The sequence below is a fragment of the Hemicordylus capensis genome, chromosome 1 (genome assembly GCF_027244095.1).
Source record: "Hemicordylus capensis ecotype Gifberg chromosome 1, rHemCap1.1.pri, whole genome shotgun sequence".
Lineage (NCBI taxonomy): Eukaryota > Metazoa > Chordata > Lepidosauria > Squamata > Cordylidae > Hemicordylus > Hemicordylus capensis.
Genome location: NC_069657.1, coordinates 216,333,586 through 216,356,134, shown reverse-complemented (window position 1 = coordinate 216,356,134; position 22,549 = coordinate 216,333,586). Strand labels below are relative to the sequence as shown.

Here is a 22,549-nt window from a genome sequence, read left to right as displayed (position 1 = left end):
TTTAAATTCGCACAAACCAATGAGACAATGGAGAAACTTTAAAAGTCTTGCTAACACTGTGTGAACTTTCACCACAACCTCTCAGCCTTCATCCTTCTCCCAATGTGATTGCTCCTTTGGGAGACAAAAGTCTCAATATAAGCAGTCTCAATTATATTGAGACAAAAGTCTCAATATAAGCAGCGTAGAGATTCAAAGAAGTATTTTAAGTACATGCCTAAGCACCAGTACAACCTATGCAACCATCAACAACAACGTATAAGACCTCAGGACCAGTCTAAGCAGTCTGTTGATGTGCTGGCACTGGAAATACCTCTGCCTCCGAGTCCTTCCATTTTTCTTGCCCCTTTCTCAGAAGCATGCCATCGTATAACATCAGATGCCTGGATGTTGTCCATAATATTGACAGGCTGCACAATTGAATTCAAAATCCACCCCGCGTTTGCAGGAATAAAATACTCCTACCCTAGTGGAAGAGGTGCTTTCCCTACTGGAGAAAGGTCCCATAGAGCCTGTTCCCCCATAAGAATGAGAACGGTTTCTATTCGAGGTATTTCCAGGTGCCCAAACAGGATGGAGGCCTTTGGCTCATCATGGACCTTCGCAACCTGAAAAAGTATGTAAGAACCAGGAAGTTCAGGATGCTTTCCTTGCACACCATCCTCCCTTGCTTGTGGAGAACAATTGGTTTCTGACTCTGGAACTGAAAGATGTGTATTTCATGTCCTGCCCACATGAAAATACCTGCACTTAACTCTGGAACAACAAGCTTACCAGTATCTGGTCCTTCCCTTTGCACTTTCCACGGCCCTTCGTGTGTTCACCAAGTGCATCAGTGCCATCATCACATCTCTCGGGACATAAGGGGTCTCAGTTTATCCTTCTTTGGATGATTGGCTTCTCATGTCCGACAACAAGGAAACGCTTGCATTCAGTTTACGCTGGCGGACTTTGTCGTGTCAGTGAATCAAGACGTCAGTCTTGAAGCCTCAGAAGTGCATACAGTTCATCAGAGCAATCCTGGACTCCACTGCAAGGCATGCTTATCCCCCTGAAGAGAGGAAACATCTCATCACGGACTTGATTTCCAATTTTGCTCTCCATTCCAGAGCAGAAAGCTCAGTCTGTTCAAAGGCTGCTAGGCCTCATGGCCTCTTGCACTGCAACTGTGCCTTATTTGAGGCTTTGCATGTGCGGATTCCAAAATTGGTTTCTGTTGATGTTGAAACCAAACTCTGACAGCCAGAACATGTGCCTGCTTCTTCCACCCTCCATTCTGAAATCTCTGCATCGGTGGATGAAGACGGACTCTTTGTCAACAGGCATGCTGTTCGAGGTGCCAAAGTCCTCAGGGACTCTTGCCTCAGATGCATCCCTGATAGAATGGAGAGCGCATTGCCAGAGCCTTCGTACTCAGGGCATCTGGACCCCTCAATAAAGGTCACTCTATATTAATATCCTCAAACTACTTGCAGTTTGTCATGCACTGAAGTCCTTTGTGCCCCTGCTCCGGGGTCGAGAAGTCCAAGTACTCATGGACAACATGACTGCCATAGCTTATCTGAACCACCAGGGCAGGGTGGTTTCCAGGTCCCTCTGCAGTGTGGCTCTATAGCTTTGGGACTAAAGCATTGCTCACCATGTCTGCGTGGGCCTAAATAAGATGGGCGATGCCTTTCTGATTCATGGACGGAGCATCTCTACTATCTCTTCCCTCCACTTCCCCTTCTGTCAAGGGTCCTGGCAAAAATCCTTCAGGATCGCACCCACTGTATCCTTGTCATCCTGTGGTGGCTATGGCAACCATGGTTCCTGATCCTCCTCAGACTGACGCGAGGTATCTGTCAATGATTCTCTCTTTGTCAGAACCTCTTGTCCCAGCATGGGGCTCGTGCCCTCCAGCCTGACTTCTGACTGTTGAATCTCACTGCCTGGAGGCTCAATTATTATATTTCATCCTACTGAACAAACACAGGAACTACATGTGAAAGTGGAGGTGTTTCGCTGTCCATGTTGAAACTAAGGGCTTTGATCCTTTCCCTGCTATTATCTGGCAAATTCTCCTCTACCTAATGGGCCTCAAGCATTCTGGTCTCTCTCTCTCAAGGTGCATCCAGCAGCTCTTTCTGTGAGACACCATGGCTGGGATGGATGCTCAATTTCTTCCCATCCAGATTCCAAATGTTTTCTCAAAGGTGTTAACAACCTCTTCCCTCCAATCCATGATCCTGTTAAACCCTGGAGCCTCTCCCTGGTCTTTCTTCTCCCACTGAACCTCCCTTTGAACCACTCCTCTCCCCTAGGCTCAAGTCCTTGTCCCTAAAGGTTGCCTTTCTGGTCGCCATAACTTTGGCATGCCGTGTAAGCAAGCTGACAGGTATTTGTGCGGACTCTCTGTACACTAAGTTCTTCATGGACAAGGTCATTCTTTGCATGGATCCCTTTTTCACTCCTAAAGTTGTCTCAGATTTTCATCTCAATCAATATACTATATTGCCTGCCTTCTTCCAGAACCCCTCCTCCTTACTGGAAAAGCCAGTGCATTCCCTTGACATTTGGTGAGCCCTGATTTATTATCTTAACTGTACTAAATCCTTCAGTAGATCCAAGAAGCTCTTCATTTCATACAAAGAGGGACACACAAGGGGCGCCCTATCTCTCACCAAAGACTTTCCCATTGGCTTGTCGAATTAATTTTCATCTGTTACCGCCAACAAGGGGTTCAGCCCGCTTCAGAGATTAGGGCTCATTCCACTCAGGCCATGGCCACATCAGCGGCTCACATGTCCGGCATCAGTATGAAGGACACCTGCAAGACAGCCACGTACTCTATGGACTTATCTTTTTTAAAGCACTACGCTATGGACATCCATTCAGCGACAGAGGCAAATTTGGTCAGGTGGTCCTAATGTAAGTACTCTGGATTGAATCCTGGCTCCCACCTCCATCTTGGTGAGCTAGCTAATCACCCAGGTTGTGAGGGAACATGGATCACCTCAAAGATAAACAGGTGATCTCTCTAGTGATCCATGTTCACTCACAACACCTGCCTAGCCTATCATGCTGCTAGGATTCCTCCATAGCTGTACTGCCTTACCCATCTTAACTACCTTTATATACGGACACTCTTTGCTCATCACAGCAGCCAATCATAAACTGAGGAGAATGGTGCAATTTGGCAGAAACGAAGAATACCTCAAAGAGTTTTGAATGCTTACGCAGTGGGCTACTGCACAGGCACAGAACCCAGGTTGTGAATGAACTTGATTCACCAGAAAGGTCACCTGTTACATTTAAGCAACCTGGTGGGTTTTTAAAAATAGATATTATCTGGTAGGTTATACTTCATGATTTTGAAAACATCAGTAAATATATTCTTCTTCTTGCAATTCTGAACTCTATTCAAGGGGTGGTGAGGCATCCATTTCACAGTGGAGAACAACAGTCAGCTGGTAGAGTATATGGAACCATGCAGTAGACAAGAGATATAGAAACTCTTGAAATCCAGACATACAGGTGAAACTTGGAAAATTAGAATATCGTGCAAAAGTCCATTAATTTCAGTAATGCAAATTAAAAGGTGAAACTGATATATGAGACAGACGCATTACATGCAAAGCGAGATAAGTCAAGCCTTAATTTGTTATAATTGTGATGATCATGGCGTACAGCTCATGAAAACCCCAAATCCACAATCTCAGAAAATTAGAATATTACATGGAACCAAGAAGACAAGGATTGAAGAATAGAACAATATCGGACCTCTGAAAAGTATACAGTGTACTGTGCTTGATTGGCCAGCAAACTCGCCTGACCTGACCCCATAGAGAATCTATGGGGCATTGCCAAGAGAAGGATGAGAGACATGAGACCCAACAATGCAGAATTGCTGAAGGCCGCTAATGAAGCATCCTGGTCTTCCATAATACCTCATCAGTGCCACAGGCTGATAGCATCCATGCCACGCCGCATTGAGGCAGTAATTGCTGCAAAAGGGGCCCAAACCAAGTATTGAATACATATTCATGCTTATACTTTTCAGAGGTCACACTATTACTTTGCCAGATGCACAAGGGGGAGAACAGTATTCTACAGACTGAACTGTTCTCCAAAACGGATTGCGTGAATTGAGTCCTTGTATAACTTGCCCATTCTTATTAGAATATATGCATGCTTAACTTGAGTGGCTGAATGTTTTTGCTCATGGTTAATGTTTCCTAACTTTCCTGAGCCATCAAGGGCAGCTTTCAGTTTTCATCATAATTATGATATATCAGGGGTACCTCATGGGCCAGATTTGCCCCCCTGAGCAATTTTATCTGGATTCTGACAATGCAACATAACAAAAAAAAAAATCACAATATTAGATTCTTCATGTATTTATATTCATTCCAGAATAGGAGCTTAATTCATGTTTGGCTACCAGACAACTGTGCAGCAGTTCATTCCTGTTTTGATAGTAAAAGCACAGAGAGTTAACCTGATGAATGGCTGACCTTCTGATTTTATAAGTAATGCATAGGTTGGAGTCCACAATAAACAGCATTAGGCTGAATCCACCCTTTCCAGGGTGCTATCTGTCCCACCCGTAGTTGCCGACACAGAGGGCGACCTAGGAGTAGAGAGGTTAGTGGGTTGCAAAAATGAGATTTTCTGAGTGGGCATTTTTCGGGGTGAACTCATCAGCCCTCAGCATTTTTTCATTGATGCTCCAGCAAAATCCTGCTGATTAATGACATAGGATTAGGCCCCTAAAGAGGGAGGTCGTAATGTCTTGAAAACTCGCAGATGAACCACTGGTGGCTAGGGTCTACTTATGTGTTTGACATTTCAGTCTTCATCCAGGTAAATGGGTATTTGCATGCAGGACTGGCTTAATAATGTGGTGTGCATATGTGTAACACACACACACACACACACACACACACACACACACACACACACACACACTCTCTCTCTCTCTCTCTCTCTCTCTCTCTCCAATGTTTATAATTTACTTGAAGCAGGAACTTTGGTTTGAATGCACATAGCACATCTGGGGAAAATGTGAAGCCTCTCCAAACCAAAATACACTGTTTCTCTGCCCAACCACCCTAAATGTTCAGGCCACACCCTTGCCTGGTGTCCAGTGGTGGGAGCTGGTATAAAATTAGACTGTTGGGTTTTGGTGTGCCTCAGCTCGGTTTCTAGCTGCAGTGCCATTGTCCAGATTAGCCCGAAGCTTTGAAGCTCCAGTGCTCCTTCTATTCTCTAATGAAGCTTCAAAGCAGCAATTCTGGGTTTCATTATGTAGTAGACTGCCACTGGCTGACCTCAAAGTACTTATGCCTAACAAGATATGATTGCATTCATTTAGTATAATCCTTAAGCATTATTTCCTGTTTGCTAAAATATATTGCATAAATGAGTGTTACACGTTTTGCTAAATTGCTTTTTAAGAAAAAGAATTGTGCAGATGCAATACTATTCATATGGAAGCATTTGTTTCCCTTCAGGACAAACTTGCTCTGAATTTATCTTTCAATGTATATGCTTGATTTAGGGTTCATTGGATTAAAATTTTGCCCTTTGGAATGCCAGCTCATCTAAATGCAGTAGACTGAATAAGATAAAACAGGCAAGAAGGAGGCTGATTCATATACTAGTTAAGCCAGAGTACATCAAGTAAATTGGACTTAACAAAATCCGAATGAAAAGACCCCAGTTTGATTGGTTTAACCTCACCCTACCTCCAATTTAGAAAAGCCCTGAACAGATTATTCCAAGTTTTTAACTAAAAGAATTCCAATTGTGAGTTCTAAATGTTAACCTGAAGATCGCTCATGTATTCCCCTCCAGTCCCCAACACATGCACTTCTCAGTGTTGGCTACAACAAATGCAGTCCTCTTTCGTCATAGAAGGGTGCAGCACAAAGTGTTAATGTATTCTTATGATTGATGCAAGTTTTTAAGCCCTGTGATATTTCTGGTGCCCAAAATGCCAGATTTAGAATATAATGCTAGGATAACAGCAGATTTTTTTATGTTTGGTGAGCCAAGTGTAATGGGTAAGTACAGGCAACCAATTTTCCACATGGGAAATGTGAGTTGGTTACCTGTTTAAATGTGTGGTGAACTGCAGCAGTGTGGATGGTTGTGGCTAGTTTTGTAGTATTCCATAGTTGCGGTTTCTCCATCACTAGTTATTCATTTTCTTGCTGTGAGGTGAAGAGGTTAGTTCCACCTAACCCTCTATGCATTGTTGCAGCATTTTTCATTACTTCCCATTTCTTTGTTTTCTGAATAGTTCATTTTATTCTGTTCCCAGGGTCAACTCATACTGATAATTATTTATTACATGTATATTCTTCTCTTCCTCCAAGGAGCATTTAGTTGAGTTTCTCCTCACATAGTTGAGTTTCTCCTCACAACAACCCTGTGAAGTAGGTTAGGCTGAGAGAGAAGTGACTGGCCCAGAGTCACCCAGCAAGTATCATGGCTGAATGGAGATTTGAACTCGGGACTCCCCGGTCCTAGTCGGCACTCTAACCACTACACCACGCTGGCTCTCAGTGTGGTGTTTACATTGGTTTTCAAACATGCAAGTAATTTTCCTATTTGTTATGTGTGTGGAGTATCCATTGTGAGCATATATACACAATTCCTGTAAAATTGGGGGAAAAGTTGAGCAGCCCCCGAATTCCCTGAACATATTAAGATTAAATGGGTATACACACCCTCTTCCCAGGTTCTCTTCATACAATTACATGCTTCTCTGCAAAAAAACATTATTTCAGAGAGCTCTCAGTACTGTTTCTAGGCTGGAAAAAATAAAATAAAATAGAAAAATATAAAAAACAAATGAAAATTTAAAAAAAATAGCTGATGAAAACTGCAAGTATTTTATGTTTTTCAAAATAAGCATTTGGAGTTGTGAAGTTTTGAAATCCATGGAGGAAAAAGCAAGGAAAACAAACTGCCTTAAAACAAGATTCTAGCCAAGAAACACTATAGCTTGGGAGTCTACTTTCTCCACTCAGCATCACCACCAGCCATCATTTACTATGAGCAGAATGAGCAGAAAACCTTGGTAAAAACTCCAGTTATTACCACACATAAGAATACATGGCAGAATGAATTTGTACTATGGGTGGGATCCACAGTTATCCTTACTCTGAAGCAAGAAGTCCTGCTCCAGGCTAACGACGACTGTGAATGTCTGTAGAAATAGGAATTTCAGCAGGCACAGCCTTTCTTACCTCTGTCTGACAAGCTGCACCTGTCAAAAGCCTCTTTCCAAGAAAAAATTTCAGGGTCTTGGGTACCCCGCTATGTGTGGAACTCCCTCTCAGAGCACACACGATGCCCTCCTCATTTCAAACTCCTCTTCAATGCTCACCTTTCCCCCATAACCTCGATTTATGTCCTTCATCCTTATCCCCAACTGTAACCAAGCTTTATGTATCTGTAACAGCATTTACCCACATTCATCTCTCCTTCCTCTCCCTCTTTTGTTACATAGTGTAGATTGTAGGCAATTTCGGGGCATGGACTTGTCTATTTTTGGCCTCTGAAACTCTCTAAGATGTTGTATACACACTGATGTTGTATGTCTGTATAAAAAACGAATGCCAGATTTCTTTTCCTGAATCCTTAATGGTAAAGTGTCAAGTTCTTGAAATAGTTCTGTTTGTGCATAACAGCATGGCAAAGATTCCAAAGTAGCTGGTTTTTTTTAAAGGCCATAGTCTTAAACATGTTTAATCTGGAAGTAAATTCCACTAGAATAAAAATATGACATATTGCAAAGTAACAAACAGATTTGGGATATGGTTTGCATCATGGATAGAGGATCTTCTGCTCATGTCCTGCACTGCCTAAAGTTTTTCTAGTTTAAGCAACTGGGTCATGTAGCTGCTGCTTATGAAGCAGCTGGACTTGTGCTGCCTTTTGAAATCTGCTTTTGGCAGCAGTTTCTTTGGCTACCCAGGGTTTTGCTTGGGGGGGGGGGTTGGCCTACCTAGAATAGCGCTCCTCAGATTGCACCAGGCATGCTTCAACCTGTAATCATGTTGTGCCATGGAACTTAATCAGATGTTTCGCATATGTACTCACCCATTTGTGGTTGTAATTACATAGTAAGCAGGTTTTTTAAAAAAGTATATTTTAATTTAATTTTTTTAAAAAAATTGAATATGCTTGTGCCATCTTATCTGGATACAGGTGAAATTAGTGATCTGAATCCAAATATCTGACTGCCTGTTTTGAAAAAATATGTGAAATTCAGCCTTTCTTCTCCTTCCCAGATAACATTCCTACAAACAGAGCTAATCCTTTTCTTAGGCCTTGTGTGACTTTTTCTCAGGTACCTGCTGACTGCTTGGTCTCTTTGAGTTCTCAGCCTTACAAAAAATAAATGTGAGATTCAAGAGTTCCCTGTTGCATGGTAAAGTGCAAGGCTTAGCAATCATTAAAGCTTAGACTTCCTGTGTATGTAACCACTGGATGGTTTCCGTCTCACAAATGTAGGTTATGCAGGAAGACATGCAGTTAAAAATACCTACAAGTCTCAGTGGGGATTGTCAAGTAATGCTATTTTTCCCCCCTCCCTTGCTTTACTAGGCTTTTTTCGTTGACCACAATTCCCGCACTACCACATTCATCGACCCACGACTTCCTTTGCAGAGTAGCCGGCCAACCAGCGCATTGGTCCACCGGCAGCACTTGACGCGACAGCGCAGCCACAGTGCTGGTGAGGTAAGACTTCACAGGACTTGTGTTTCCTGGTTAGCTGATCAGGACTAAACAGGATTTTGGGGTTTCCACAGTTCTTCTATTTGCACATTTATTATTGTCTCAGTATTCTAGTTGGTTCTTCAAAACAAATATATTTTTGTTATTTGAAAGATATAACAAATATATTGCTTAATTTGTGATGATATTGTAGGTGATTGGCAGAAAAAAATTATTACATCTTTATCCTGCCATTCCTCCAGAAAGCTTAGGGAAATGTATGTCTTCGTCCCTCTGCTCTGCATGCGTGCGCACACTCATTCACAAACGCATGCATAGTTTATCCTCAGCTAGGGGTGTGCACAAATCTGGTTTCCCCAGTTCGGTTCAAATTTGAACCAGATTCAGACTGGACTGGCTCAGCACTGGGCCCCTGGCTTGGTTGAATTTGAACTGGCTTGGGCCCAGTTTGAATCCCCTACTGTGTAGTAAAAAGAGTTACTAGCAGCCATTAGGGTGGGGGCAGTAGCTCCCCTGACTTGCGCTGGCCTCCCCATGAGTCTCGAGGGCTGGGGCTGGACCGGGCCTTCTTCAGCCCGTTTTGAGCCTCCGCACATGCACGGAGGCCATTTGTTTGACCTCCATGCAGACCCAAGGCCTATCTAGACCAGCATCCTGTTTCCCACGGTGGCCCACCAGATGCCTCTGAGAAGCCCACAGGCAAGAAATGAGGCTAGAGTAGGCTGAAAAATTGTGACTGGTCCAAGGTCACTCAATGAGCTTCATGGCGGAAGGGGATTTCAACCCAGGTCTCCCTGTTCACGTCCAGCACTTTCATGACCACCATATTGTCTCTCAAAGAAAATAATTCAGCCCATGCCAAACTGTAGCAGCAAACTATGGTGCAAAAACACTGGCAAGCTCTTCAGGGAGAGCAATCAAAGGAATGCCTGCCAGCTGAATGGCTACAGCTGGCCTGCGACAGACACATGGCAGTTCATGATGATGTGCTGACACTAGGGCTGGTCCTTTTATCTGATCTATGATCTTTTATCTATGCTTTTGTTATCTGAAAACTTCAAGTGCCTCCTCAGGCAGGTTCAGGGATCCTTAGGGGTGCTGTAACAACTACCTGCTTTCTTACTGATTTCACCAAAGCCATCCAGACATCAGCTGTGAGATGGTACAGAGTAGGGGTGTGCATTTTGGAATTTTCTTGTTTCAATTTGTATCCGAATTGAAACATCCCCGTTTTGTTTTGTACCCAAATTTTCTGAATCCGAATCAGCCCTGTTTTGTTTTGTAGCCAAATTTTCCGAATCCGAATCGATTTGGATTTTTTAAAAGGGTCCCAGGGCAAAAAGAGTGGGTGGTGGTGGTAGTGTCCAATGGGTGGAAGCTACCACCCAAATTTCAAAGGAATTAGGCAAAGGGCTGGTTTTTTGTGTGAATTTTTTTTAAGTTTACACATCTTTAAGAATTTTCCCATAGGGAATAATGGGGATTCCAGCAAATGTATCGCTTCAAATCAAGGGGAAAGGGATGACCCAGAGCAGAGTGTGGTGGGTGGTAGTGCCCAATGGGGGCAAGGAAACTTCCAGAATTATTTCAAAGGAATTGGGCAAAGGGCTGATCTTTTGTGATTTGTTGAAGTTTACGTGTCTTTAAGATTTCTCCCATGGGGAATAATGGAGGTTTCAGCAGCCCCATAATTCCACTTGGGGGGCACTGGGGTTGACCAGAGCGAGGGGTTGTGTAGTGCACATAGGGTGCCAACCACCCCCACCCCCACAAGCCTGTGGGGTACTGGGTTTTGTTGTTTCTGAGGTGTTCTTTGTAGATTCTCTGGTAGCATATGAGATTTTCAGTGAAAAACAAGAATCCACTCTCATATGCTACCAGAGAATCTACACCCAGAACACCACAGAAACAGCAGAACCCAGCACCCCATAGGTTAGCAACCCTTCCCTGGCCAATGTGGGGTCAGTAAAGAGTGGGAAGAAGCAAAAGAGCCAATGGGGAACAAGGAGGGAATTGTCAGCAGGTCAGCCCATGAGTTAGGTCACTGATCAGAAGGCTGGAAGGGTGGGAAATTCAAAGAGATGTCAAACACAAAATGGAGACTGACTCAGAGATCACCACAAAATGGAGGTCTGAAACAACAAAACGTTTTGTAGCCGAAACAGGGACGTTTTGTTTGGTATACAAAACTTTTGGATCAGGAAAATGGGTGTTTTGTTTTGTCTACAAAACACCCGAAACAGGCTGTTTTGGGTACAAAGCGTTTTGTATCCGAAACGTTTCGCACATCCCTAGTACAGAGCTCTTGGTTGAGCATTGGCTTTATGGAGCCTGGTACAGAACACAAGCATGCAAACACTAGAAGTACAATTATTAGCTGTCACAAGTGGGACACCGTGACAAACTGCAGGAGTTCTCAGTCAACGGGTGTGTAATTGTTTGTCACATCTTGTCCTGAGTCAGCTGAATCCATGCAGTGCCAGCTCTGTAAAAGTACCCTGACCTTCGCAGTAGCAATTTTGTCTTTTGCAATTTCCTCGTTACTTCGCCTGTATACCACTGGAGGGCCTTCGCTTGCATCTTTATTCACTGAACAATTGTAACAGGAGGAGCCTGTTTTTCACACCATGCCTTTCTATATGGTTATCTGTTTCAAATCCTTGTAGAGGGGCTGGGCTCACTGCTAGTCAAAATGGAGAGAAAGGAACACATGTATAATTCTGGCAAGGAAATCATACCTGAGCTCTTTACTACAATATGAACAGCCTTTTAATAACTGAAATAGCTCTTAAACAAGTATATATTTGTTTGATAAATATTTATACACTGATTTGAAATGTCTTTGGGCCAACAGTATGTTATAATTCTACTACCTGTGAAGTTCTAAGGTAACCTATACAAACTCACATCTTTTCCTTAATTTATTAAAAGCCGGAATGCTGAAGAGTTGGTTACATATAGAGAAAATAGCTATTATTAGAAGGGGGGGGCTGTTCTCTTCAATGAAGCCTTGTGGGGAACCAGGAGGGGGTGCTGCATTCTGCCTTGCAGCATGAGGGTTTGGCTATGTTATCCCAGGGACTTGCAAGAGTGAGTGAGGCAAGAAAGGGGTGTAGCTTAAGCCCTGTTTCCACCCAAACTGTCAGCCAGACAGGGCAGGAAAGAAGGCAAGATTTTTCTTATTCTTTGACAGAAGGACCAGTGTGACTATGGAACATGCCAGCAATAAAATGTGAGAGGAAGGGTGCTTAAGAGGTCCAATTCAGATGAGATGGGGGATGGGACATTAGGAACAATGGAAACTGCCATATACTGAGTCAGACCATTGGTCTATCTAGCTCAGTATTGTCTTCACAGACTGGCAGCGGCTTCTCCATCCAAGGTTGCAGGCAGGAATCTCTCTCAGCCCTGTCTTGGAGAAGCCAGAGAGGGAACTTGAAACCTTCTGCTCTTCCCAAAGCGGCTTCATCCCCTGAGGGGAATATCTTACAGTGCTCACACATCAAGTCTCCCATTCAGATGCAACCAGGGCAGATGCTGCTTAGCTATGGGGACAAGTCATGCTTGCTACCACAAGACCAGCTCTCCTCTCCATTAACAAGGCTGGAGCAGCTCAAGAGTGGGTCTGCTATCTAGAGTGGTACAAGTGGGGTTGCTTTTTAGAGCTACATCCAGCCGAGCTATAGGAAACCTGCTTTGTGTCTGCCCGTGAGGGGAATGGGCTACCTTACTGCCCATAAGGTATATCTCAGACTCAAGCTTACTGTTGCCCAGATACATAGTGAGATTAGTCACACAATCAAAAACTGTCTTCTACCTGAGTTTGGGAGCTGTGTGTGCTCCCAGTTTTCAGTTGTGTGGAAACAAGGTAGGAGGAAAACATGGGTAGCTTTTCCTCTTACCTTGCTTCCACACAATCTCTTCTACCAGGTTTTCCTTCTACCTTCCTTCCACACAACCGAAAATTGGGAGCGCACGCAGCTCCCAAACTCAGGTAGAACACAGTTTTTGATTGTGTGAATGACCTCTATGACTAGCTATCTATGCCAGTCTTCCTGAGCAACTTACAGGAATAACTGCCCAATCAGGGGCGTAGCAAGGTTGGAGTGGGCCCAGAGACAAGATTTTAAAATGGGCCCCCCCCAAAGTCCAGGGCCTCCGCACACCCCAGGCCCCCAAGGATTTAAGTCTGATATTCCAAAATAAGTATGCTGCCTGCAAATACATTTCACTGAATACACACACACACACGTCACAATATATAGTGATATACATTGAGTACTATACATTTGTATTACTTTTAATGCCTAGAACACACTAGAAAGATGAATTATTAAAATGGGCCCCTCGCTGCAGATTAGCAAAGGAGACTTTCAACCATGCAGGGTGAACCTATGTTTGTTTCCCCAGAATTCTGAACAAATTCAGTCAAGTTTGATTGCAGGAGGTTTTTCACAGGAGGCTTTTAAAGCCCTTTAAGACACATCTCCTCTGGAATGGAGGTGCTGCATTCACATGTTGGCCAGATGCACCCAGAACTCCCTGCAAGTTATTGGAGAGCAGTTCACACACAAGAAAAATAAAATAAAAGCACCACACATGCTTCACAGTTCTCACTCAGACCTTCTGGGTTGCAAAACAACTTGAACATAAGTGCATTTATAAATGAATGAATGAATAAATAAAATTAATAAAATACTGTTCCAGAAGTTTTTGCAATTTTCTGCCATGAAACAAGCCACTTATAGGACTTTTTAGATAGTTTTTTTAAGTCAGCAAATTCATTTTTAAGTCAGCTGTTTCAAAATAAATATTCAGAGACTTCTCGATCCCTCCCCCCCCCCATATCCAAGCCCTATGGCAAGCAGATCCCTATATATGGGGGGGGGCGGCGGGAAAGGTAACCACAAAAAGGAGTTCACACTCTACCTGGCAAATGCTGGTCTGGGTTAAGCAGGGCAGCAAGGCGTCTTCTGCTGCAGAGAACACTCTGGCTGCCTCCTCCTTCCTGGCTGGCTTGGGCCCTACTCGAGTTCAGGCTTCACTGCGGCCTACACGGAGGCCTCCGTGGAAGCCCCGCCCACCCGCCGATCAGCTGAGAGGCGGGAGAAAAGGAGCTCTTGGCAGCTGGTCTGCTGCTTCGATTGCGGGCCAGCAGAACAAGCAGGAGAGACGGCGAAGAGGGCAAGTGGCTGAGGGGCCTGGGGGCTGGGCAGGGGGCAATGGGGAGTCACATGAGGTGCCCCTGGGGTGCCCCTCCAGGCAGTGGGGCCCCCAGACAACTGTCTCCCCTTGCCCTATCATTGTTACGCGCCTGTGCCCAATCCATTCTGGTCTTAACTGATGCATGCATGCCACGTCCCTTCATGTAGCCTTTTTAATTCTCATTGTCTGTCTCATTCTTCTCTCAGCAAAGCTGTATACAGGCAAACCTCACTAATCGCAGACCCAGCATCTGTGATTTCACATATCTGCAGTTGGCTGATTGCCACCCAACCACAGTATAGGCATTAAAAATTGAGAACTAAAGGGTTAAGACTTGCATATCTGTGGATCAGGGGTTGGCGGAAATGATCTCCGAGGCCATTTCCACCCACCATTTTAAGTAAGGGAGCCATTTTCTGGCTTGTTTCTTGTTTTAAACAAAACATGATATTTTGTGGGGGGGGGGAGAATGAAAATTGCAGCATTTGGCGGGCATTGCTAGACAGCTCGGGACACATAGAGCATGGTAGGGCACTCCCACCCCAATTTTGTCGACTTTCTGCCTGCCATTTAAAGTAAGGGAGCTATTTTCTGGTTTGTTTGTATTTTTAAAAACCCCTTTAAAATCACAGTAAAGAAAAACAAAAATTGCAGTGTCTGGGGGGCATTGCTGGATGGCTGGGGACAAACAGCATGGTAGGGCACTTCCCCCCAGTTTCCCTCACTTCCTGCCCATTTTGCTCATTTTTCACTGGCTAGGGAACCTAACCCCCCAATTCCCATTGCCCTAATGCCCCGTTATCCGCAGTTTCACTTTCAGTGCCTCCTCCTGCAGAACGGAACCCCCGCAGATAATGGGGTTCTCTTGTATGTTGAAACAAATCCACTGCAAAACAGTGGTAACCTGTTAGTAACCAATAGATGTTTGCAAGGCCTTTAAGGTTTTTAAACCTTGGGGCCATTTATTAAAATACCTTTATTGGATTGGTGTCATTATTGTAGTCTCATTTATTTAAACATGAATGCAGTTGATTTCACTGGGCCTTACTTCCTGATGTGTTCTTCAGATCAAGCCTTGGAAGGATTTATCTTCCAACAATGTGGAAAGCATATCTAGGAATTGGAGTGAACAATGCTTGCATTTCTGCTTCCTTGCACAAACTTCAGAAGGAGATTGTTCTTTCCACTTTTCAATAAAAAGTGTTTTCCTCCACAGAAAAATTTGCAAATCTAGCTTTGAGTATTGCTTTTGGAGACTCTCTTTGCTTCTCTGGGATTCTTTGCTTAGTGATGAAGTCTTTTCAGTATTGGTTTGGTCTGTTTTTAAAGCTTTTTGTAACATAGTTGCTTGGGTGAAAAGTGAAGACTTTGTCAGTATGATGGAGAGAAAAGGGAGTGAGGTGAGCATAAACCACCACCATCAGAGGTGCACCTACGTTATTTTAGTGCCAGGGCCTGAAGGCCTTTGCTCTCCCAACCCAGCTGCAAGTTAAGCATCACCCCCCACACCCACACCCACACACACCCTGTGACACACAACAGTATTTTTAACTGGTGGGTTTTCGAGGGCACAAACAGCAACTGAACTCACAAGAATGTAAGAGTATAAAACAGGTATATTTCTGCAAATATGCATCAGTAGAAACATTTCTACATGCAACTTAACATATTCCCATGCCACATATTTCTTTCCCCACTCTGTCTCTAAAGCACCCGGCGCAGGTCACAATCGTGACCCCACCCAGGACAGACTAAAGAGGATTTGGGCGCCCCCAGGGGGTATGGAGGCCCTTGACTTCAGCCCCGAAGTCCAGGGGCAAGAGCACCTCTGCCAAGGCCTAAAAAGCTGAAGTTCATGTAACAAACAAAGACCGGCTGGAGCCAAGAAATTGCAGAACTGGAGGTTGCTCTTACAAAGCAAAATGCACTCAGTTGTGACTGTGAAGGGAAGTGATAGTTTTAAATGATGCTCTTTGGCTTCCTCTGTAAGATTCAAGTGAACATAGAAATTAATATGTTTAGTGCTTTGTACTTTACTAACGTCTGCTACAAAGGTGTTTGAACCATTTCTGATCACACCATTTGTCCCTGTGAAGATTTCAAACACACTATTTGCATCGAATCTTGATTTCACAGCATCATAGAATTTTATGAGTTAGAATGAAACTTGGAGGACTTCTAGTCCAAATCCCTACGCAGAGTGGGAAACTGCTATATAAAACGTTGGTAAAAACCTCAAACTCAAACTAGCTATCCGTATGGACAGAATTCATCTTGTGGAACTTATGCTTAATATGAGTTGAAATAAGTATATTGTAAATTCAAAGCACAGATTGAGCTTTCATGACCGACAAGTAGAATAATAGTTTGACCTTCCTATACTTGCAAAAAGCACTTTACTAAGCTGATATCAGGTGAAACAGACCCCAGTTAAGTCTTAGTCCTTAAAAATATACAGTATATATTTGAGAAGAACTCTGGTATTTGAAAAAAGGAATTGTATTATTGTATTGTATTGTTGTTTATAGTACAGGAATATAGCTTTATAAGAATGGTATCTGTGGTCTGTAATTACCCTTGTAATTCCTCTGGGGCCTCAAGATCTCCAGTACATTATTCATACTTTTTTCCTGCAACTCAGAACATACTGGAGCATGAATAAAAATACTGAATGGTAACCACCTCTCTTTGGGTTCAGCTGTCTTTAACCTTCCAACCTATGTGCATTTTGATGAAAAACCATTAAGGAACAGTTTATCAAAATAGGAAGGGGGAAGAGTCCTCAGTAGAGCCAGCGTGGTATAGTGGTTAGAGTGCTGAACTAGGACCAGGGAGACCTGAGTTCAAATCCCCATTCAGCCATGATGCTAGCTGGGTGACTCTGGACCAGTCACTTTTCTCTCAGCCTAACCTACTTCACAGGGTTGTTGTGAAGAGAAACCTAAGTATGTAGTACACCGCTCTGGGCTCCTTGGAGGAAGAGTGGGATATAAAATATAAACAAACAAACAAACAAATAAATAAATAAATAGTTTTGCAAAACTGTCTTTGGATTTGCTTTCAGAAATCCTTCTGAAGCCAATTTGGTGAAGATTCATTTAAAAATGTCACCCCAAATACTGATAGGGAATTTCTTTTCTTCTAGTATGAGGGGAAAGCCATTTTTAAAAATTAGTAAATTTTTTGGTGGAGCTGTAGGTGTAGTCACAGTTTTCACAAATCCAAAACATTCTCCTTTCATCTTAACCAAGAATTCTGAAATGTGGAAATGTGGAGATTTTCACCTTCATAATACAATTCTGAGGTTGCCATTTCCTCAGATATTACTTAATACAAGCTGACCCCGCACAGAGCATCTGTGTGCTCTTTGGGGCCGGCTACCTCTCCCCCCCTTCCCCCGCGCCCAGTCTCCAGTGGGGCCAAGTGCCGAGTGCGGCCACCGCCGCCAGCGGGCCGAGTGCTGCCGCTACAGCTGCCAGCGGGCCGAATGCCGCCACCTGTCGAGCCCGCCGAAAGCCACCTCCGCTGCCTGTCGGGCCCGCCAAGAGCCACCTCCGCCGCCTGTCGGGCCCGCCAAGAGCCGTTTGCCAGTCTTTGGGGACGGCCACTTCTCCCCCCCCACCCCCAGTGTCGGGGCCTGCCACTGCTGCCGCCTCCTCAGCTGGTCCTCTGCCCCGCCCCTCACCTCCTCGCCCCTTGCACCACCCATCGCCGCCAGGCCGGGCCCGTCAGCAGCCATTGCCCCCACCGCTGGCCAATTGTCCTCTCTCCCAGGTGTGCCAGCCAATCAGGCGCCTCCGCAACCCAGCCAATCAGCTGGGCTGCCGGGACACATTTTGGAAGGCACAACTAGGAGAAATATATCTATAGATCTGTAGGCAAATGCTACATATGTCTGGTTTTGTTTTTCTAACTTGTCTGGAAAATCATTTGAATTTAATCATGGAAGATCATTGGAATTTTGCTATTTCTCTTGGTGTAAAATATAAATAGGTTTTGTAAGTGAAGTGCTACCTATGTTATATGTGATATGCAGTTTTGCACCTGAGAATAAATATGATTGTATTTTCAGGTAGGAGAGGACTCTCGTCATTCAGGACCTCCTGTTTTGCCAAGGCCATCAAGCACATTCAATACAGTCAGCAGGGCTCAATATCAGGACATGGTTCCTGTGGGTATGTCTGCACTATGAAGTCTTTTTTCAGGATACCGTCCTTTGTTTTCTTTGGCATGTTAGCATGGCTTTTTATATGACTGTTCTAGGACATGGGATTACTCCTGCAGGTTTCTTCTATTTTTTTTAAAAAAACTTATCAAAACATTTGAACTTCATAAATAACATTTTATTTTATTTTAAATTTATTGTTAAATTTATATACCGCCTTTCATTAAAACAATCCCAAGGTGGTTTACAGCAGAATTTAAAAACAAGATTGTAAAAATGACACAATTAAAATATTAAGCTAAAAATATAAAACAAATTTGATTTAAAAATGTAAAACATAAAAACAATACAGAGTACAAAGAGCAGCAGCAGAGATAATTATATAAAAATCTGGGTAAAAAGCCAGGATTTAACATGCTTTCTAAAAGCTGTGATGACTAAGTAGCGAATAACCACTGTGAGATCATTCCAGAGTCTGGGGGCAACAACAGAGAAGGCCCTGCCCCGCGTGCACGACAACCGAGCCTCCCTCATTGTCAGTACCCAGAGCAGAGCCCCCTCAGATGACCTCGTCAAGCGGGCAGCAACCCTTGGGAGCAGGCGGTCCCTCAGATATCCAGGGCTCAAACCATTAAGGGCTTTAAAGGTCAAATCTAGCACCTTGAATTGGACCTGGAAACAAACTGGTAGCCAGTGCAGCTCTTTCAAAATGGGTGTGATATGCTCCCATCGGGCAGCTCCAGATAAAACTCTAGCTGCCGCATTTTGCACTAGCTGCAGTTTCCGGATATAAGGGCAGCCCTACGTAGAGCGTGTTACAGTAATCCAGCTGTGACGTGACTAAGGCATGGGTAACTGTGGCCAGATCTGCGTTCTTGAGAAAGGGACACAGCTGGTGCACTAGCGTCATGGGGTGTGCAAATCGATTTGTGGCCGAATCTGGGCAGTTCAAATGATTTGACCTCGAATCAAATCACTCTTGATGCTTACCAGATTCCAGGTCAAATCGAATCGCCCTCAATTCTAACTTGAATCAATTCAGTGATTTGAGCCTTCATTTTGTCCCTCAGAGCTTCTGCCATCACTGCCAGGAGAAGTGAATTTTAAGGAATTTTTATGTGTGGATTTTCAGTTGGGAAATGACTTCTTCATGAATAAGTTATTTTACAACTGAGAATCCACAACACTGAAAAATTCCTAAAAAATTCACCCCTTTGCCCGATTCCTTTGAGGGTTGAGTGGCAGTTGACACCCATGGGGCCCTGTCACCCAATCCACTTTGGTGCCCCCTAGCCCTTAAAAATTCAGCCAAATGAATTCAAAAGTGAATCAACCTAAATTCAAGGGCAGCAGATTTGAGCTAGAATCAAATCAGGCTGATTTAATTCAAACTTGAATCGAATCTCAAAAATCGATTTGTGTACATCCCTAATGCTTAGTGAGTATGGCAAGCTTTGAGTTAGATAAACATGAGACTCCAAAGGTGGCTCAGCTGCACACAACTGTCTAACTAGAGTGGACTCTAGGTATTAAATGTCCTGACACACTTAATGGTCAGAACCATTAAAAATATAATAATGGTAATAGTGGCCCAGTTCAGACATCACATGGAACCACAGTTTAATTCTTATTCAGTATGATATTCCCAAACCTCACTCTTCCATGCTTCTCCCCTTCTTGTGCAAAGGGAGGAAGGTTTCTAGTTTGTAACATGATTTGGAACAAGCCGGGATTCACTGTAATGTCTGAATCTAGCAAATCCTGGCTTCTTCTAACCATTGTTTTAGAACAAGCCAGGATATGAAGCTGGGATTGAATCACAGTTGGATGTGCACACACAGCTCTGTGTGTACATCCTTACTGAGTGCAGTGACTTCCTTATTATGTGCAGTTAATATTGTGGAAGGGATGGGGTAAACATTGTGAAAGTATTCACAGAAGATTTATGGGGCAAGCCCCCCTCCCCTTCTTATGGAGCTCTATATTAACATGGAGTCCTGCAGAGCTTTGGATCATGCGGCTTGTGATAAAAACTATGAAAGCTGTCTCAAAAGAAGGATCAGTTGGAACAAATGCCATACTACAGAGTGCAAGAATCTGTACAGAATGCAAATAAGCAAATTAAGTGTTCCCTATTTTAGTATTCTTTATTTGCCACCTTGGTGTACAACAACAACTTATCAGAACAGAAAAATTAGGCAGTTTAATAGTAGGATTTTTCATGCTAATATTTTTGAGGGTATTATTCCTTGAGTAAAATGTCTAATTTATATAAGTTAGAAGAAGTTGCCAGTCTGAGAACTGGTTTGCACTTCATGCAGTACTATTGCTTTCAATGTCAGTTTTGCTTTTCAGGGGGCTAAGTTGTCTTGGAAACTGCTTGTCCATTTGATTTTTACTTACACATGACAAAATCCATTGGCTTCTGTGATGGTGATTCATAGCTTTGAAGAACAGAAGCTAATTCATTGAATTTAGCAGCTGTCACATTGTGGGGAAGACACCCACGGCTAATTAACCTGATGGAGTGGCTGAATGTTTGTTCAGCAGCACTGTTCCTTGATGGTTGGTGCTGATTTAAGGTCCTTCTCCTGCCCATTACTTCATTGCTGCATTTAGTAAGGCTTTGAAAAAGGCTGCTTTGTTTAATAGCTGACTATATAATATATACAAGATCTTTTAATTTGGGGTATGACTTGGGAGACAGAATTAAATTATCAGTCCCTATACTAAAACCTTTGTGTCTTTGTGTATGTGATTTAAAAGTGCGTTTGTATAAATGTCTTATAAATTTGGGTTGTATCGAATCACTTTTTTAAAAAAAGTTAAACAGTTAAAGTGAGTTGCTTGTGAACTGTGGTTCTTGCCTTAGTAACACTGACTATTTTAATGAGTGTGTTCCTGTGAGAATTACTCTTGCAGTCATCTGTTGGATGGTGCCCATGGCATTATTGACAGGCGGGTTATATGTTCTTCCCTCCACCTATTCACACCACTTTGAATCCCCTAGCAGTTTTGAATGCTGTTTTTCTAGTTCTCTCTCGCTCTCCCTTGTCTCTCCATTTTTTCCTTCAAAGGCTGTGCACTCACACTCATCCTGCCTAGCACTCAGGTCCTTGCCTCTTGGATTTGGCTAGCAGTCACAAAAGTGTCAAAACCTAGTAACATTACCCCCATGGAAAGGGATCTTCTGAAAAGACAGGTATCTTGAAGTCCTATGAATTGGGGCTTCAATATAAAACTCCTGAAGGAAGAGAATTATCTTGTTAGTAGACCATTTTCAGTAAAATGCTCTTTGTTGAATTTTCAGCTTACAATGACAAGATTGTTGCATTTCTGCGACAGCCCAATATCTTTGAAATTCTACAGGAAAGACAGCCAGATCTTACCAGGAATCATTCACTCAGGTAAGCATAGTGCTGGCCTTCCTTCCTGCCATCAAAATCATTTATCATTTTAATTTAGGGATACAAGAAAAGTAAAACTGAGCCTGTTTAGTGCCCATTTATATTGTGCACATATGCTTATGTTGTCCAGATTTCAGAAGCTGAAATAATACTCCATGTTATCCAGATTTCCAGGCCTGCGGATCATAATAAAAATGTGAAGTGGCTAATTCAGATCAGAGTTGTCTCACTTCAGAGTCAGTGAATGAGAAAAGAGGCCCATTTGTACTAGTCTCATTGAGCACTTCTGCATCTTGATCAGCAATTCGCTTGTGAAAGATGCAGAACAGCTGTGAAGCTGTAGCCTGGAGCAGAAGCTAGGGCAGGGATCAACAACAGCCCTTGCGACATTCCATGCTACCAAACTCAGCTAACACTGGTGAATGGCAGGAAAGGATTCTCCTCCTGCCTTACCTGGCCAGCTCTCAGCTGTGGCAGCTGTCTCTGGCAATGAAAGAATGGTCAAGCCAGCCATAACTGCCTGTTTCTCCTCCAGCAGCATGCACCTGTTTTTAAAAGTATTTGAGTGTGACACATAATGAAAGTGCAACACCAAACCAGGCAAGAAATGAAATGAAACAAAAGGAAATGCTGTTTGAGTGGCTCTTAGAAGTGGGTGGATGGGCCTCTGTTTCTGCTTTATACTGATAAGTTTTTAGTTATTAACAGAAAAGATGTTTCCTTAACAAGTGTTTAAACTGGTCTTAATAAGGTTTCCAGTTGATCATACTGCAGAGCAGCTTAACTGCTTTTATGTTTGTTTTATTACTATTTATTGCTTAGTTGTGTGGATTTGCTGAAAGCTGCCCCAAGCATCAGTATGCTGGAGGGGGTAGGACAGAAAAATGTTGAATAAATAAATAAATAAATATACGAGGCATAACATTCTATTAAAATACTGATAGGGAGAACAATAAGTTTTCATTTTCATACAGCTAACAAAATATGCTAATGCATGCAGAAAGAAGACAGATAAGCCAATAGATCTAGTGTAGCATGA

At 43.2% G+C, this 22,549-nt stretch overlaps 1 protein-coding gene across 7 annotated transcripts in view; it reads left to right on the top strand.

Annotated features, from left to right (window-relative positions):
- HECW2 (HECT, C2 and WW domain containing E3 ubiquitin protein ligase 2) overlaps positions 1–22,549 on the top strand; it is a 259,192-nt gene that overhangs the window by 172,332 nt on the left and 64,311 nt on the right. For all 7 annotated transcript variants that reach the window (XM_053283122.1, XM_053283121.1, XM_053283118.1 and 4 more), the window contains 3 exons: positions 8,602–8,736; positions 18,011–18,113; positions 21,414–21,510. In XM_053283122.1, coding sequence (XP_053139097.1) covers positions 8,602–8,736; positions 18,011–18,113; positions 21,414–21,510 — 335 coding nt within the window. The remainder of the gene's footprint in view (positions 1–8,601; positions 8,737–18,010; positions 18,114–21,413; positions 21,511–22,549) is intronic.